This window comes from Solanum verrucosum, unplaced genomic scaffold (genome assembly GCF_900185275.1).
Source record: "Solanum verrucosum unplaced genomic scaffold, falcon-dt-bn FXZP01000023.1, whole genome shotgun sequence".
NCBI lineage: Eukaryota > Viridiplantae > Streptophyta > Magnoliopsida > Solanales > Solanaceae > Solanum > Solanum verrucosum.
In genome coordinates, this window is record NW_026019842.1 from 488,503 (window position 1) to 507,990 (window position 19,488).

General features: G+C 31.8%; 1 protein-coding gene across 1 annotated transcript; it reads left to right on the top strand.

Annotated features, from left to right (window-relative positions):
- The first annotated feature begins 17,322 nt into the window (after positions 1–17,322).
- Positions 17,323–18,092, top strand: LOC125816430 (uncharacterized). Its single transcript, XM_049496039.1, has 2 exons — positions 17,323–17,940; positions 18,000–18,092. Exons 1-2 carry the CDS (start codon positions 17,323–17,325, stop codon positions 18,090–18,092), a joined length of 711 nt encoding a protein of 236 aa, XP_049351996.1.
- The last annotated feature ends 1,396 nt before the right edge of the window (positions 18,093–19,488 follow it).

Sequence of the window (19,488 nt, forward strand, 5' to 3'; positions counted from 1 at the left end):
AGAGGCGGAGAGGATAGGAGGAGAGGAGATCGGCCTCCCTCTCCTCTGGTTCTCGTCGGAAACTCGCCATCGCCGGAGGAGTTGAGAGGAGAGGCGGTTGATCTGTGTTGGAAAGGGAGAAGAGAGATGAATGAATATTTTTTAGGGTTTGGGTATTTTTAGTGTTGAAATAGGAAAGATGGAAATTCAATCTCATCCATTGATTTAATAAGAGATGAGGGGCTAGGATTTGATCTTAGGTTTTGATTAAAAGATAGACGGTTGAGATTAAAAGATGAAAGTTTTAAAATCAAGTTGAATTGAATTTGAAGTGGCTAAAATTGAAATGAAAAGTGGCTATAATCGGAATAAAATTGGGATTGAATAGGCTAGAATTGAAAGGAATTAGAATAAAATAGGCTATAAGCTAAATGATTTTGAGGAAATTTAAAGAGATGCTATCCAATTAAAATACTACTACTATTATAATTAAAGTCACTCGAATTTTAAAACATTTGAATTATTTTGAGGTTTACTAATAAATTTTAAAATATTTTATTAATATTTGCGATAATTTTATAAAGCAAGCACACCAAAATATATAATTTTTAGACAAAATCGACTAAAATTTTAAACTCGACATATTTCCAAAATTTGTATTTAATCGAATAGCATTCCTAAAAAGGTTAAAGGTCGGTCAAAATTGGGTGTCAACATTGATTTTATACTATTATTCATTACATATTAGTTTCTATTTTGGGTTGGCCGATGATATCTACTCAGTACATGTTGCCATGTACTGAGCCCTACTTGTGTTTTTCTTTTTTTTTTCTTTTTGTGGAGTGCAACGAGTGTATCAGTGACTTCAACTCCCCCTCAGCTCTAGGCAGTCTCCAGCACAACAGGTTCCAGAGTGAGCTATTCATTGCAGCTCGTGTTGAATATTCTTGGCCATGGCATGATGTCCTTAGTTTTCGGACATAAATTATTTTATTCATTTATTTTGGTGTCTTTAATACTCCTAGACTTAGTATTTGAAGATTAGATGTCCTTGATGTGATGACTTTCAGATTTTGGGGATAATAAGTGTTAAACTTTAGAGGTTTATTTGATTGGTTACTTTAATAAGTTTTGAGCTTCCGCATTATTGTTGTTATTCGTAGTTCGAATTATTGATATATGTTGGGGTTTGGATTCCTTGGTTTGCCCACTTAGGAGGTTAAGTGTGGGTGCCACTCACGACTCATTTTGGATCGTGACACTTTTCCACTTCAGCACAGCCCAAGCATGTTCACATGGTATTTCTTCGTATTGAATCTTTCCATAACTGCATGTTTTATTCTTTAAAAAGACCACAAAACTCCTACCATCATCGGTCACATTGTGTATATATTCAATCGACAGCACAACCTGTTTCATACAAACATGTTTATGAATATGTATAAGTTTATGCAATTTTATATATATATATTAATTTTAACATTCTTATAACTGTCTTTATACAAGTTTAAAATAATTAACTACATCAGCAAAAACAACATAACACATCAATATACGATTAATTAAAACAAAATATACAATTATGTATTTGTATATACAAACTATTTGCCTGATTGCATTTGACCTCACTGTCCTATATTGAAATTTCTTTTCAATTGCATATCTTTCCATCAAATATTTCAAAGTGGCTTTGTCCTTATACACTTGGTCAACCTCCACATACTTATTACATGGATCTGAAATGACTCTATCGCAACTCCCCGACCCTAAAACACAAAGTGACTCTACCAATTCAACAATTGTCATCTGCTTAGTCTCAAAATCAGCAATACCATCTATACAAATAGATCTAACCATACCCTTCTCCTGATTTGAACTTTCATACAGTTCAATGGTATTGTTACTATTATCCAGTTTGCTTATACAAATTAGATACTTGTTGGAGTCATTTCCACCCTTATAAGCATGATATACACTCTTACACCCATGTCGTTGTGAATCAACATTGGTTTGTTTCTTTCTTCAACCTTATACTCAATTTTCAGCTTAATCACATTTATATCGATCTCGAGTTGCATTGCAATAACATTATACAACTCCTTATATGATGAACTTTCTTTAAAAATCACCCCCTCAATTGTATAATCAATGTAACAATTGTCATTGTCCCATCTACCAGAATGCATAACCAACACAGTAATGAAGCCATTTTTTATAATTTCTGTATAAAAAAATTAAGTTATATATACATATATTTTATATGATTGAGAATCACAACAACAAAAAGACATATACTTATACAAATTATAGCAAATACATATTTCCAATATATACTTATATAAATGATTATATACACAAATTAAATCTTTATACAAATATACAATTGACATAACCTAAAATAATTGACATATACATATACCTATTATATATAAATATACAGAATCAAATATCCAAACTAAAGATGAACCTCACCTACACTGTATAAATATACAAATTCGAAAAAATAGTCAACAGTTTCATATACGAATTATACATATCTGACAGAAATATCAAAACACCTATACGTATAAACTCTTAACAAATCATAATACAATTTATCTTCTTTCATAGTTTCGACACCAAATATACAAATACGAACAAAAATATGACTGTGAAATTACCGTTAATCAACAATATCATTCAGAATATTTGATAATCACAAATTTTGAAATCATAAATGTTAAACTCTATTACAAACAAAATATACAACTCGAAATCTACATTTAATATCAATTGATGAAAGTTTAAAAGCAAATCTGATTTTCAATACAAGATGAACACCAATTTCGACTAGAAAAAAAACTAAAATCAAAGCATATTTTCAACATGGAATACATTTTACAACTCGGAATCTACATTCAATTTCAATTGATGAAAGTTTAAAAGCAAATATGATTTTCAATACAAGTTGAACACCAATTTCGATCAGAAAAAAATAAAAACAAAGTTTTTTTTCAACATGAAATACATTTTACCTCCTCTTGTTATCTCTAAAATCAATATTATATCGATTGATCTTCAACAACTTGATCGATTTTCTAAACTGAGTTTCAATGGAGTTACTAGTGATGAAGAAGACGCAGAAGGAAAGAAATTCTATTGACACATGATGTGCGTGACTGCAACGATTTTTTCCTTTTATTGCAAACGAAACTACCGCCTTTTTTATTTTAAAATCAAATTGTATATAAAAATGAGGGCACACCATGTTATACATAAAAACTGCTTCATAGCAAACACAAATTTTGCTATGGAGTGCAATTTTATAAACTATAGCCATGAGATACAAATATGGATTTTATATTTTCTATATATAAAATTTTCACTTATTTATTTAGATTAAGGATAAAAATGAAAAATAAAATTATTTAGTTGGTTAATCACTTCTTTTTGTATGTTCAATTTAAATACTATATTTTTAGAAGTTGGAGCTAAGGTAATGGAAAGTTTTAAATATATATATATATATATATATAAAATAAAATTGATCGTCATAAAAATACTCTATTCTAGAAAAGAAATTTAAAATGGAATTAATTAATTGGATATTATTTTTTTCACATTAAGTTAAAATACAAATTTAAATATTTCTAAAAAACAATTTTATAATGTCCTTGGCAACAACATAGCGCATGGAAAAGTTCTAATTCGCTATAATTCTTATCTACAATAACCAAATTCTTGGCAACTGAAAAAATATAAATAATATAAATTATTATTGCTATTAAGACTTATTCCAAACAGTTTGTGCATTATACACATTCTCTTAAGTTATTCTTGTGCTTTTCTCCATACTTTAATATATGCACCGAAAGTGTTAAGAGAAAAAATCCACTAAAGTTATTATCTCATTTGCTTGATCATATTTTATTTTATTTTATTAAATCATTTGATTTACGGACAATTCTGTCACCCCCATCCTAGGTGAGGCGGACAAGTACCATATGAGCACATGCTTTACAAGTGACCTATTATATGAAAGTAAACTACTATGCAGATTGATGAGAAGCTGCATATACAACACATGTCGACTAGTTGAACCAATAAAAACTGAGCTATGGTATCAGAGCTATGGATGAAAAGAAATATAAGAAGAATCATACTAGTAGAAAGATAAGAAAATTAAGAAGAAAATTAAACAAATTATATCTGGAATATAAACAACTCAATATCACAAAAACCGATAACGAAAAATTAAATCAATTAATAGATAATATATCTAAAATAGAATATAAATATATTCAATATTTAAAACAATGAATAACGAGAATAATGAATATAGACAAAAACTTACTGAAACAATTATAGCAAAAAGACAAGAATTAGCACATAGGCAAAGTAGACTTAACAATAATATATTCGCAGGAATTTGTAAAAAATCTATAATAGCACAGAGAAAAACTATTTTATATCTAGAAATACAAATAGAAAGTTTAGAATATAAATTTCAACACAATCTATATATGAATAAGGAAGAATACGCAATAGATGAAAAAACATATGAAAACTATGACGGATTAAAAATAAAGATAATATTTTCTAATCTAGGAAGAAGATACAAGAAAATAGGTGACAATATAAGTTTAATGTTAGAAAAATAAACGGTAAAACTAGAAGATAGTTTAACTGCTATGATAAGAATAACAAAAGAAAATGAAGAAATAGATAGAAAAACGGAAATTGAAAGAATAAAACAACAAGCAAAAAAGGAAGTACAACAATTAGAAGAAGTAAAAAATACTAAAATAATAAAACTAGAAAAAGAGTTGGCAATGTTAAAAGAAATGTATGAAATGAAACAAAAAGAAAGAGAACAAAAGACAAAATTAGCAAATGAGATAAATAAATTTAAAGAAAAATTGCAATTAGAGGATGAATTAGAAGAAAAAGAAGAAAATAACCAAAATGATCTACCCGAAATAAGAATTAATGAAATAAATGGCAATGATATAGATGAACAACATTGGGAAACAAGCGAAACATATACGGAACTTTTACCAAACATAGATAATACAAAGAATTTAGAAGTAAATACAGGAGACATAGACATGGATGAAAAACCTAGTACATCAGGAATAAAAAACCCAAAAAATCTAAAATATTATAATACAAACTATGGACAATATGATAGAGAAAAAACTATATGGGATAAAAGATTAAATAAAAAATGGACACCTAAACCAATAACTGAACGACATGATTTTTTAGATTTAGACTGTGTAGCAGATATAAATAAAACAATCTAATTATGGATAGGATATATATCAAAACAATTAATAGATAACAAAATAGTAATAACAGAGACACCAGGATATATAGAAAGAACGCTTATATGAACAGTAAAATTATGGCTACAAAATTTATCAGATGAAAGTTTAAAAACTCTAAGAAGTAATAAAAAATCTAATGGCGAATTAGTTACTACAACTATGGAAATATTATATAAATACGAAGTAGCTATAAGAAATGAATTTAGTAGTATGACAACAGAGGTAGAAGAACAAAATAAAGAAAAAATCATAAATCGGAATCTAATGACAAAATTAGCAATATGTAATATGTGTTACATAGATGAATATACATGTGCATTTAGAGAATACTATTATAAAGGAACATATAGCACAAAAGAAAGTAAAGAAATAAGAAAATTATATTTTACAAAATTACCAGAACCTTTTAATTCAAAAATAATAAAAAGTTGGAATGAAGCAGAATTAACAGATACCTTAGGAGCTAGAATGAAATTCTTGCAACGATGGTTTATGGAACTATGTGAAAAACATAAAGAAGAAATAAAAATGGAAAAAATATTAGTAAAAAACTTGGCATGTTGCAAAAATAAAATAACACCTCAATTTGGTTGTACGGATAGGTATTATAACAATAGAAAGAAAAATAACAAAAAATATAGATCAAAATATAAATATAAAAAATCAAGAAGAAGGTACTATGTAAAAAACTACAAAACCAAAAGACCATATAGACCAAAAAGAAAACTAACGGAATGTACTTGTTATAATTGTGGAAAATTAGGTCATATATCTAGAGATTGTAAATTACCTAAAAATTCAAAGAAAAAACAAATATCAGAAATAATAATAAAAGATGAAAAATATACGCAAATAGAGTACGTAGATTATGAATTAGAAAGTGAATTATCATAAAACGAAGAAAATAATCCAGTAATAGAATCAGTTAATGAATACGATATCAATGACTGAAACAGATATACAAATAATAACTAAAGAAAAATATCTAGATGAAGAATCGGCAGAACAAAAAATAATATTTGATAATAATATATTTGAACAAATAAAAGGAAAAGAATTAGACCTAAGCGTAGAAAAAATATTCGAAATACCAACAATAAGGAATTGGTTTAAACGACAAAAAGAAGAATATTATGTAGTAAGTCAAAGAGAACATATCATAGATTGCAAATATACCAAAGGAAAGGCTAAAATACCAATAATAAACAAACGAATAATAAATAAACAAATACAAGATATTAAAGCTAAAATTCCAATTAAATATGTACATTTAGGAGGAACAGAAATACTAATAAAAGCATGTTTTAGAGAAGGAATAATACACCCATAGAAATATACTTAGCGGATGATAGAATTATACAACCCATAGAAAAAAGTATAATAAGTGCAGTAAAAGGTAACCTCATATACCAAAAATTTAAATTTATAATAAGTGCTAACTACTCAGTAGCAATAAATGACAGAAACATAGATAAATCGTTGTATTATATTGGAAAATGTCAGGGATAGAACTAGCCCCATGAAGTAAAATATTTACAGCTAGATGTAAAAACTTATATGTTTTAACAACAAAACATAAAATAACAGCAAAAAATAAAATAAATAAAATAAAAATAGAAAATCCTTTTGAAAGGATAGTTACAGTCATAAATAATAATGATTATAGTTATAATGAAACTGATATAGAAGAAGATTTAGAAATGGTAAAAGAAAGACTAAGTACATCAAAAAGAATAAACAATGAAATACCCCAAATATCATAAAAAATGAGTACCTCAAGAAGAATAGATAAAACCCCACAAAAATCAATGGAAGAAGAAATAAAACCACATCATTACTACATAACGAGAATAATGGAACAACGAAAATATTTAATATTAATAAATACAGGACTAGAAGAAAACTATATTACAAGAGAATTAGTGACGGAAGATGAAATAATAACTACTGAACAATTATGCCCCGAACTACCAAAAACATTAATGTATACCGAAGAAACTACAGAAAATGAAATAATCATTGGAGGCGTACCAATAGTAATAAAATTTAAAATATATCAAGGAGATGAAAATATCACTTTAGGAATAAATAGCTAGAACAAGTAAAACCATATAATCTAGAAGACAAACAGTTAATAATAAATTATGAAAATAAAAGAGTAATAATAAAAAGGACTTTAGTATGATAAAAATATGAAAATATATATACTTGCAAAGATAATAATAGAGGGATATTACAACAGATATTATACACCAATGATAGATACGGGAGCAGAAGCTAATATATGTAAATACAATTGTATACCAGAAGATAAGTGAGAAAAATTAAAAACATCAATAGTAGTAACAAGATTTAATAATGAAGGAAGCATAATCACATATAAGACAAAAAATATAAAAATACAAATATGTGATAAAATATTAACTATAGAAGAAATATATAACTTTGAATTAACCACAAAAGATATGCTATTAGGAATGTCATTTTTAGAAAAAATATACCCACATATAATAATAAAAACACACTGGTGGTTCACAGCACCGTGCAAACAAATAATAGGAGCAAAAAGAGTAAATAACAAAAAACGAAAAACAACAGAATGGATAAAAGGAAGTGAAAAAATTACACAAAAATTAGAAAATATAAAAGAAGAAGACCCTAAAATAGAATTAATTATATTCTCTATAGATAAAGTAAAAATAATCCAAGATAAGTTAGAATTATTATATAGTGAAGATCTTTTACAAGGATGGGAGAAACATAAAACAAAAGTAAAAATTGAGCTAATTGATAATAATAGTATAATAACCCAAAAACCATTAAAGTATAATTTTAATGATTTAACCGAATTTAAGATACATATAAATGAATTACTAGAAAAATGATATATACAAGAAAGCAATAGTAAGCACACAAGCCCGACATTTATCGTAAATAAACATAGTGAACAAAAAAGAGGAAAAAGCAGAATGGTTATTGATTATAGAAATTTAAATGCAAAAACTTAAACATATAATTATCCGATACCAAATAAAATACTAAAGATAAGACAATTATAAGGATATAATTATTTTAGCAAAATTGATTGTAAATCAGGATTTTATCACTTAAAACTAGAAGAAGAATCTAAAAAATTAACAGCATTCACTGTTCCACAAGGATTTTATGAATGGAATGTATTACCATTTGAATATAAAAATGCACCAGGTAGATATCAACACTTTATGGATAACTATTTTAAACAATTAGAAAATTGTGTAGTATATATTGATGATATATTACTATATTCTAAAACCCAAGATGAACACATAAGATTATTAGAAAAATTCATACATATTATAGAATATTCAGGTATAAGTAAAGACTAATGAAGATTATCTGAAGTCTAAAGTTAGTATAAGTCAGCAGCATGACTATAAAAATGCGGAGCTATGTCGATCGGAAGACAGAAAAAATCCAGAGCTAAAAGGTGACGTTGGGAAACACCTAAAAACCCATAACATTTGTTTAAATACAGCTGCAGGTACAAGCCAACGAGTTAGTGAAAAACATAAGAATTCAAACTTAAACCAGTTATTCGAAAAACCATTTACCCCGAGGCTAACACCAAAAAACATATTAACTATAGAACCACAAACTTCTACATATGGAGATAGCCTACACCATGACAAAAGAACATATAACCATATTACGCGAACCTATATAGAAAATATATACAAAATCCAAACATTTTTAAACCTTAAACCAAGATCTACTACAACCCAAGAACCCAACCAGGATTATTTAACCCAAAAATTACAGGGTTATAATAAACTAATTGCACAATCGAAAACTAACGCCAACTTAGTAAGGACATGTTACAACTATGGACTATTAAATACAGTCTATACATATGACAGAGAGGAACTAAGTGAAATATCAGAACTACATAAAACATTTATTACATATAATAGAGTTACTAAGGGAAATTTATTCTATGTAAAATTTTATACTGCAACAACAGAGATATTATACGAGGAAATAAAACCTCCGATACAAGTGGTAAAGATAAGATTAACAAAAGATATGATAATACCAGAAGATATCAAACAACAACCAGATATACAAAAAAGCGAGATACCAGTTTTTATGTCAATAAGAGAATATTTGGTATATCAACCATTATACAAGAGCTAGCAAATAATTATTTAAACGGAAACGTTATATGGAGCTACTATGCAAGAGATCAGTTAATGATTTATTCCAATTCAAGGGAGCTAAGGAAAGCAGATATGGATGAAGTCCAGAGATGAATTTTATCATTACTTAAGCCAGAAGAACGACCTACAACACGAGCACTAAAAATATGATTTATTTCGGCAGAGTTATTAACCAGATATTGCAAGCTAATTGGTCACAAATACCCTGACCACATATGTTTGAAAAGCAACAGAGAAGATAATATAATTCCAGTCATCCAGCTGGAATAAGAGATAGAGACGGAAGCCTAAAAGATAAGATAAGAAGATGAGAAGATAAAGACAAAGAAAAAGAAGACATATGGCAAAAGTAAATAATATTAGTATGTGAAAAGTCGTAAAGTAAAATGTAAAGTAGGTGCACATTATTGTCTTTATTATTATTATTATAGTATAAATGCATTATGGGCAAGTGTAAAGTATGGTAGGGGGTGTGAATTATTAGGTGAAAGTGTAAAGTGAATAGTAGTGCATTATTGTAGTATAGTATGAAATTCCTTTCTATATAAAGGAACGTATATGTAACTTAAGAAGGCAGGCAATGCCTAATATATAAAAATTCCTTTCAAAAACTCTCTCAACTAAAAACTAATATTTTAAAAGATAATGGAGCAACAATCTGAAATCAAACCAGATATTTCAGATAGCATGAATAAGTAAGAGGCAAAGGTATATTGTTCAAAACATATGCGGAACTAATTTAATATATTCCTGAATATCATATATATGATTGAATAAATTTATGTTAGTTATTATGTATTAGAATTATTTGAATTATGATTTTTAGTTTATTAGCACACTGAAAATAGGGAGAAAACTTCTATACTATGTCATCCTAATGTTGAAATCGGTAGGCAAGGAAGCGATTTAGGGGAGTAAACAAAATTGATGCGCTGATAAGAAGGAAGTATCCGCTAAAGTACAATGCTAGTAGTGACATGAGAACATGATAAACAGATAATCTAGTTCATAATGATCTATATGAATTTAATCAATTATGAATATGATAGGAAGGAATAATTTGAAATAAAAAACCTGCATGATAAAGAACACGACTACATACGTTCATGATGAAAAGATAAAAAACTATGAAACTTTAATCTTATATATACTTAAAGATATAAAAATAATTGAATTAAAAAGAATCATATGGGAAAAATATTTAATGATAACGAATCAGAAGATATATTGAACCAACAATGGTATGAAATAGACCTACATGATTTAGACTATGAAAGAATATAATGGTAAGATTAAGAAATAAATTCAGACTAAAATGAACTACGAATATTTACAATATTGGACAGAATCTATGGAAGATATAAAATTATTAGAACAATTAATGGAAGAAAATTTATATATGTACCTAAGAACCCAAGATATGTTATATCTAGAATATATCACAAATAATATTAAAGAGATATCAAGATTAAGACACTTAGCAAAAGAATATTATAATAAAATCTTTAAAATAAATTACCCACCTACCACATTACCACTTCCATGAATTCCTCAACTACCAGTTCCATGACTGTACAACTATTAAAATATGCTTAGTAAAGACTCAGCAAAGCCCTGAATCAATCTGGAGCTCACCAACAACTGCTGAGTATCATGTGCTTCTATTAAAGAGATCTACTAGTAACTGCAACATGAAATACAACGTCCACAATAAGGGATGTCAGTACTAAAGAATGTATTGAATATGTAAGGCATAATACAACCATATGTAAAATGAGAGCTCATGTGAAATCGAATAGAAATAGATAAGGATTAGAGACCACCGTTGCTTATACTTATGGAATCGTGTATGTTACATTCTTTTCTTTTCTTTTCTATACTTTATAATCTTTGTAAGGCATGTGATACAAATGATCAGCTGATCAGTGGTAGAAGAGGATTACCCATGCTAGGAATTTTAGCCCCTGGGATGTTGTCCTCATAATAACACAAATTGGGATCGGTTCATGCTAGGATTTCACCCCTGAGCTGCCACCCTTCTATACCAATTGTGATCGACTCATGCTAGGTTTTTTTCCCTGAGCTGCCACCTTTCTATACCGTTTGGGATCGACCCACGCTAGGCATTTGCCCCTGGGCTGCCACCCATGATTATACAGATTGCTTCACTTAGTTTCTTCAATCTTTGAGATTGTTGTTTTAATGGTCATAGTCCATATTGAGCTTCGGAATCACGGACAAGTAGTAGAAGACATGAGCATAATAATTTAGACAGTGACAATGGCATAAGGAGCTATGTAACATTAATGCATTACTTATGAGTTGAAATGACACAATTGACTTCAATTGGCTAAGAGGAGCATTCACCCAGCTTGCTTTAGCAAATACCATTTCTATACTAGCACATAGGAGGAGGATAATTACACAAATGTAGAGAAATGAACATATAATGAAGTAATTTGACACGCTAAGGAGAGGGGAAAATATTGTTATCCATATTGTAGATCATACACTGTCACTATGTTTCCTTTATTAGGAATAAAGATTAGGAAATTCACTTTATTGATATTAATCGCAAGTATCAGATTTCATGCCAAGGAATATGAAATCAAATAGCCTTGCATATTTTACTATGCACTCAAAAAGTATGACTTAAACTCATTCTCTTCAGATTACTAATCTACAATAAAATAAGTTATAAGACTAGTATTAGTAGCTAATCAACCAATTTGAGCTCCTTGATCTCACCAAAATAGTAACCAATTATCTATTCAAATAAATGACCACAATAAGATTTCAAAACATACAACACCCATATAATTATGTGTCTAGTCTAGACCCAATAACTCACCCCAAATTTATAATCAAGATCCTAAGTTTCAAGTTTAGGGTTAAGTCTTAATTTCTCCCAATAATACAATCCTAATAGTTTTCATACAATATAATACATCCAATATTTAATTACTTATTTTAATATTTAAACACTTGAATCAGAATATGATAACAAAATTAAATTACTCAAAATTGAAGCCACTGATTATGAAACCAGTGGCAGCCACCAGAAATCACGCAAGAGAAAAGAAACAAACTTAAGACGAAAATCACTGTAGACATTTATAATTCATAACCTCTCATCATCTAATTTATCCAAAGTCTTGTCATCATTACATAATCATTAACGCTCAATTTCCTTTCCAACAATTATACCATAATTACCCACTACTACTGTCTACCCTAGGTTACCCTAGGATTTTAGGAAGCCACTTTCCAAACAACTATTAGGCAGAATAAAAAATAAGCTTGAGGTTTTACCTGAAGCGTGTGATGCTTTCCTCTACCTCTCTCGTAAGTCTTTTTCCACTGTTTCGTCAACTATGCTGACTTTCAAATTAAGTTCAGGGCTTCTTGCCCTTATTTTATTTTTTTTTCTTTTTTCTATTTTTTTTCTTTTTTCATTATTATTAGCAACAAAATAATCCTTTATTAAAGCTGAAAATCATGTCACTCATTCTTACAAGTTATAGATTATTTATAAAAGCTACTAAAAAGGTTAATATAAAAATAATTATTAAAATTCATAAAACGACTAAGAGGGTCGTTACACATAACCTTTAGTGATATTTTCTTTGATAAATTTATCATATAAAAAGTATGTATTATCCAAAAAACAAAAACACAAACGATAAATAAAAAAACATTCATTTTTATTTATACTATTACAAAATTCAACAGTAACTTATAGTTCTTTCCTTTTACTTTAATTATCTAAATATAACTGTACACAAAAATTAAAAATAAATTATTAATTAAATCACTAAAACAAAAAAATATGCACATAAATGTGCAAAATTTGTGCCAACAAATAAAAAAAAACTATATAAACTACGTAAAAAATGCAAAAATTTGAAAACAATTCAACAAGTAAGACGATTATTTAATAATATTATCCCAACATATATAATTTTGTCCACTATGATTTTATTATAACGGAAAAGGATCAGTGTGACTGTGAATTTGTTGTGTTATTATAGTAGTGATATTTGACAAGTATAAAAAAAATATTCTTTGTCAGGTAAGTTGTCACATGGAAATGAACATATTGATAAATGAACATGAAAAAAAAACTAATAGGGGGATACACACAAGAGAAAATATTTGACAGTTAGGCCATCACAAATAACGTGGTCATGATATGTCAATGATGCGATACAGATCTCATCAAGGCCATTTACTAGAAGCCAAGCTCAAGACCTTCAAAGGATGCAAGGGTTATTCATGAAGATGGAGGTGCTCGAGATGGTATTGATGGCAAACAAGGGATTTCAGACCTTGAAGATAGCATGGGGTCCTTTTGGCGAGCAGGATTCACTTGGCGCATCGCCCAAGGAACTAGGCAATGGTCCCAGCTCACCTAAAGTTCTTGAATATGGCTAGAGCTGAGGCCAACACATAGAAACTCGCCGACCAGGTCGGCGCACCACCGAGTCCACTAGGCGAGCCCGACTTGGCTCACCCTTTATCACTTCCGGGTCACTTTTGGGCCCTTTTATGATGTAATAGCCTAAAACTATAAATAGACCTTTAGGGTTCATTTTAGGGTAGATTATTTTGAATGTTGAAAACTGAAAATTCATGTCTGAGTGTTGAGAGCTTGGTAAGCTTTTGTTGCCTTTTGTTGAAACGTCGGTTGCTCGGGATATCGATTCCCTTGAAGTCGTCGTAAGAGTTAGGTGCTATTGTTGGATTAATCGATTGAGGTCTTTAGGGTTAATATACCCATAGGTTGTCTTTAATTTCCTCTTGTGTGTCTAATTATTTATCCTTTACTTTTCGTCTTTTTGATTTCCGCATTTTATCATCGTTTCTCTTGTAAGAATCGTATCATTTGGTATCAGAGCTGAGTCTAGATTCGTTCCTACGATTCTAGTCTTGGGGTTTTGTTACAAAAAAAACTGTCAATTTTCGTTTCTGAGAATTTGCTGAAATGGTTTTCTTAGATTGAGTCTTGTTTGAGTTTCTAAGGTTGGAATAGTGTTCTCCAACTATAATCGAGTCTTAGGCTGAGATTGGAAGGAGTTTGGTGCCTTATTGAAGAATCCACCATTGAAGACTTGAAGAAGCTTGAAGAAGACAAAGTGAGTTTTGAAATTTGAAGGTTTTGGTTTTGAATTGAAGGTTAAAAAGTATTGGGTGTTGTTCCCATATCAAGGAGAGCCTTCACCTAAATTTTTGTGAAATTTCGAGACAAAAATTTTAAAGGTTTTATTTTGGGTGTTCATCTTGTTCTTAAAGTTCTTGAATAACATTCAAACCTTCAAGGAAGGGAATCTTTGAAAAGAAAGTGTTTGATTCAAAAAGGGAAGAAATAGAAAGAGTAAAAGTGTTTATTAAAGAGGGAATTTACCTAAAAGGGTAAATACTAAAGGACAAGTGCAGGGGGGGGGGGGGACCATATGAGTTCCATTTTTGAATTTTACTGGTGAAACTTTTGGACCATTGGGCGAACCACGACTTAGCTCGCCTAGTCCATTCGGCGCCTCGCCCTTTGGGTAGGTTGGTCGCCGAATTGGCAGCCAATTTGAGGGAGCTATCGGAACTTTCGGCTAGATCAAGCTTTGGCCGTCGAGTCCATTCGGCGCATCGCCGAGCTGCCAGCCCTATCGCCGAGTTGCCTTGTCCGTTTGCAGAGTTTGGCGAGTCCATCTTTAAGTTGGTGATCTGAACTTCAACTTAGGCGAAGAAAACTGGTCCTTCGGCGATCAGAAACTCAAGTTAATTCTAATCTCAGGTTCTAACTTCTTAGTTTCGTTCTTTTGATTCTCAAACGTTCTCAAGAATCCTAAACCGATTTTCAACTCGTAATTACTCTACTTGTTGACTATTGGTTCTTGAATTCACTTCTTTGTTTGTGCCTTTTCTTTTGTGCTTTTCTCGTTTTTATTTCGTAGTTAATTCATGATCCAAGTCCATTTGTTTAATCGAGTCGTCTGTTCTTCTTAACACTAGAATCCATTCTAATCAAGAGTAGCAATGAATATCTTGTGATCGACCTAGTACAAACAAACTGTCAACATTAGCCGCACCAATTGAGAGGCAATTAAAGGTGTGTAAACAAAAGTGTTTGCGAGTTCTTTACTAACCTAACGTTGTTTGCTGCTTGTGAGTTGTCTTATTGCAGGTACAATGGAGGCATGAGGAGAAATTCAAGCACCTATCGGAGAAATTACTTTGGCAACTTTGTTAGACGTGTTGAACAATGTGAGAGGTGAATAGCAAGGATGGACAATAGGCTTGCTACTGTGGAAGGTCGAGTCAATTCCAATGACTCTACACCACAAGCTTCTTTTGTGCTTGTACAAGTGGGCACGAACACACTCATTCTCCTACTCTCACACCGGGAACCCTCCACCAAGCTTTGCACCCAACTTTCAATCAATTGGGTTCAAATAGCCAAAGTTCCAATCGACCGTTCCATTTTCCGCTTAGTCAAGAAGCTTCACCAAATCAAAGCCATCCTTACCAAACACCACTTAACCAAAATATTCCCTACCAAAGACCACAACCCTAACAAAATCTCGTGAATGAGGTGAGGAATGATGAAGATCAAGGAGGTTATGAAGGTGAAGGTGAAGAAGCGCCATGGAATGAGTCACCAAGAAATCAACGAAGAGGTCAAGTCTTGCAAGGAGGACTAAGAGGTAGATTGGGTCCAATGCCATTTCATAGGAGACAACATGGGAACCACCCTCAAGGTGGAAATCATTGGGAAGTCAATGGCAATCATGAAGTTGGTCAAGAAGCTAGAGAAGAACACGGTAACCGCTATCAAGAAGGGCATCAAAAGGGTTACCATTACAATGACCCAGGTGGCCATGGAGGCTGAGATGTTGGCATCAACTCTATCAAAATGAGTCTTCCAACATTCAAAGAGGAATGCAATCCCGATGCTTACTTAGAATGGGAGTCGCAATGTGACCAAATTTTCAATGTCAATGAATTGACGAAGGTCTGAAGTAGTTGCTATGCTATCGCCCAATTTGAAGGGTATGATGTCACGTGGTGGGAATACATGAAGAGGTATCACTTAGTTGTTCAAGAAGGTCATCCTTCACCATGGCCCGAGTTGAAAAGATTGATGAGAGCTAAGTATGTGCCAGAGAGATACCGCCAAGGATTACTTGCCAAATTGTATAACTTGAGGAAAGGAAGTAAAAGTGTTGGAGCCTATCATGATGAGTTCCATAACATAGTCATGAAGCTAGAATATCGAGAGATTGAAGAGCATGCATGATTCGCTTCAAGGTAGGGTTGAACAAAAAGATTTCTTCAAAGATGACCATTCATAGGTTTGCTACTTTGAATGATGTCTTTGAGGCAGCCCATGAGATAGAACTTGAATATAAAGAGGAAAATGTGGGTAAGTATAAGACTTCGTCTTTTAATTCTTAGAGCAAGAACAATGGGATAGTTCCGACATCATCGAGTTGGGGCAAGAGTGCGGATCTCAAGAAGACTTATGAGAAGAAGCCCTTCGAATGGAACACTCCAAAGTACCTGCCAAGAGAAAAGGGTACCATTGACCCAACCAAATTGCCTAATGGAATTCAATGTCACAAATGTAGAGGATGGGTCATATTATGCGTGAGTGTCCAAATCGATTGAATGCTCTAATGCAAGGAGGTGAAATCTTTCTTAGTGCTGAGGAGGAACCAACATGTTAATGTGAAGAAGGTCCTCAAGAAGAGGATGAGTTTGAAGATGGGGAAGATGAGGAATAAAACCTTTGTGTCAAAGAAGGAGAGAGTGTCGCTCCTCTATATGTGGTGAGGCGAGCAATGATTAGTACGGCCTTGGATGATCCGAGCCAAAGAGAGAATCTATTTCACTCCAAATGCTTCATCAAGGATAATGTGTGTTCCTTAATCATTAATAGCGGGAGTTATGCAAATGTTGCTAGTACTGCATTAGTGGAATTCTTAAAACTTCCTAGCACTAAGCATACTACACCTTACAAACTTCAATGGTTGAGTGAGTGGAGAATTGAGGGTTCATCGACAAGTGATGATCAAGTTAAGATTAGGAAGTATCAAGATGAGGTTCTATGTGATGTGGTCCCAATGCAAGCTTGTCATGCACTACTCGGGAGACCTTGGCAACATGATCGTTCAACCAAACATGATGGGAGAACCAACAAGTATTCACTTGTGTTGAATGATCATAAATATGTTCTTCATCCTATGTCCCCCTCTCAAGTCAATGATATATATCAAATGATGAGTGAGTCAAGGGAAAAAAAGAAGTGTGAAGAGGAACATGTGGAGGTCGAGAGCCAAGAAGAGGAGGAGATGAGGAAGTTGAAAGGGAAAGCCCAAGTGTTGTTGGCTAATTACAAAGAGATAAGGGAGGAAATTGAGTCCGAAAGTTCTTTGATCCTTATCACCCATAGGGATCATGTACTACAAACTAGCCAATCTCATTTTCCCTTCCAAATTATATTTCCTTCCTTTTGTAGGATTATGAGGATGTCTTCCCAAAGGAGCTTCCAAGTGGATTGCCCCCTCTTTGGGGAATTGAGCACAAAATTGAGTTTGTGCTGAGATCATAATTGCCAAACAAGCCGGCTTATCGAAGCAATCCGGAGGACACCAAAGAGCTACAAAGGCAAGTTGAGGAACTCCTCAACAAAGGTTATGTGAAGGAGAGCATGAGTCCATGTGTCGTGCCAGTTTTATTGGTTCCAAAGAAAGATGGAACATGGCGCATGTGTGTTGACTGTCGGGCCATCAACAAAATTATGATAAAGTATCGTCATCCTATTCCTAGGTTAGATGATATGCTTGATGAATTGAATGACTCTTATGTGTTTTCAAAAATTGATCTTAGGAGTGGTTATCATCAAATTCGGATGAACCCCGGTGATGAATGGAAAACCACATTCAAGACTAAGTTTGGTTTATATGAATGCTTGGTCCTTTGGTCTCACTAATGCTCTTAGTACCTTTATGCGTCTCATGAATCATGTGATGAAACCCTTTATAGGGAAATTTGTGGTTGTCTATTTTGGTGATATCTTGATTTATAGCAAGACCATGCATGATCATGTTGAACATTTAAGATGTGTGTTTGATGTACTTAGGAAGGAATAACTTTATGCTAATCTTGATAAATGTTCATTTTATGTTGATGAAGTTGTCTTCTTAGGTTTTGTTGTGAGTTCCAGAGGGTTTGAAGTTGATGAGTCTAAAATCGAGGCTATTAAGAATTGGCCAATTCCTAAATCCATAAGCGATGTTAGGAGCTTTCATGGATTGGCTAGTTTTTATAGATGATTTGTCAAAGGTTTTAGTACCATAGCAACCCCCTTGACAGAGGTAATCCGAAAGGATAAACCTTTTAAGTGGGGAGAGGAACAAGCCAAGGCTTTTGAGGCTTTATAATCTATGCTTAGTTCCGCTACTTTGTTGCAATTACCTGATTTTGATAAAATATTTGAAGTGGAATGTGATGCTAGTAAGGTAGGCATTGTAGCCGTCTTAATGAAAGACCAAAAACCTATTGCTTACTTTAGTGAAAAGCTAAAAGGTGCTACTTTGAATTATTCCACTTATGATCTTGAATTGTATGCCTTGATTAAGGTCTTGGGTAATTTGCAACACTACTTGTGGCCCAAGGAATTTGTCACTGACCATGAGTCCCTAAAGCATATTCGGGCACAAGGAAAGTTGAACAAAAGGCACGCCAAATGGATTGAATTCCTTGAAACTTTCCCTTATGTAATCCAATACAAAAAGGGAAAGGAAAATGTGGTGGCCAATGCCTTGTCTAGGAAACATATGTTGATAAATACTTCATCTTCCAAATTGATTGGCTTTGAATGTTTGAAGGCATTGTATCCCAATGATCCCGTGTTTGCTCAAATCTTCAAAGATTGAGAGGAATGGGAGAGGGAAAGGTGGATGAGGGGTCTTCTACTCCCTATTCCATGTTTGATGGTTTCTTGT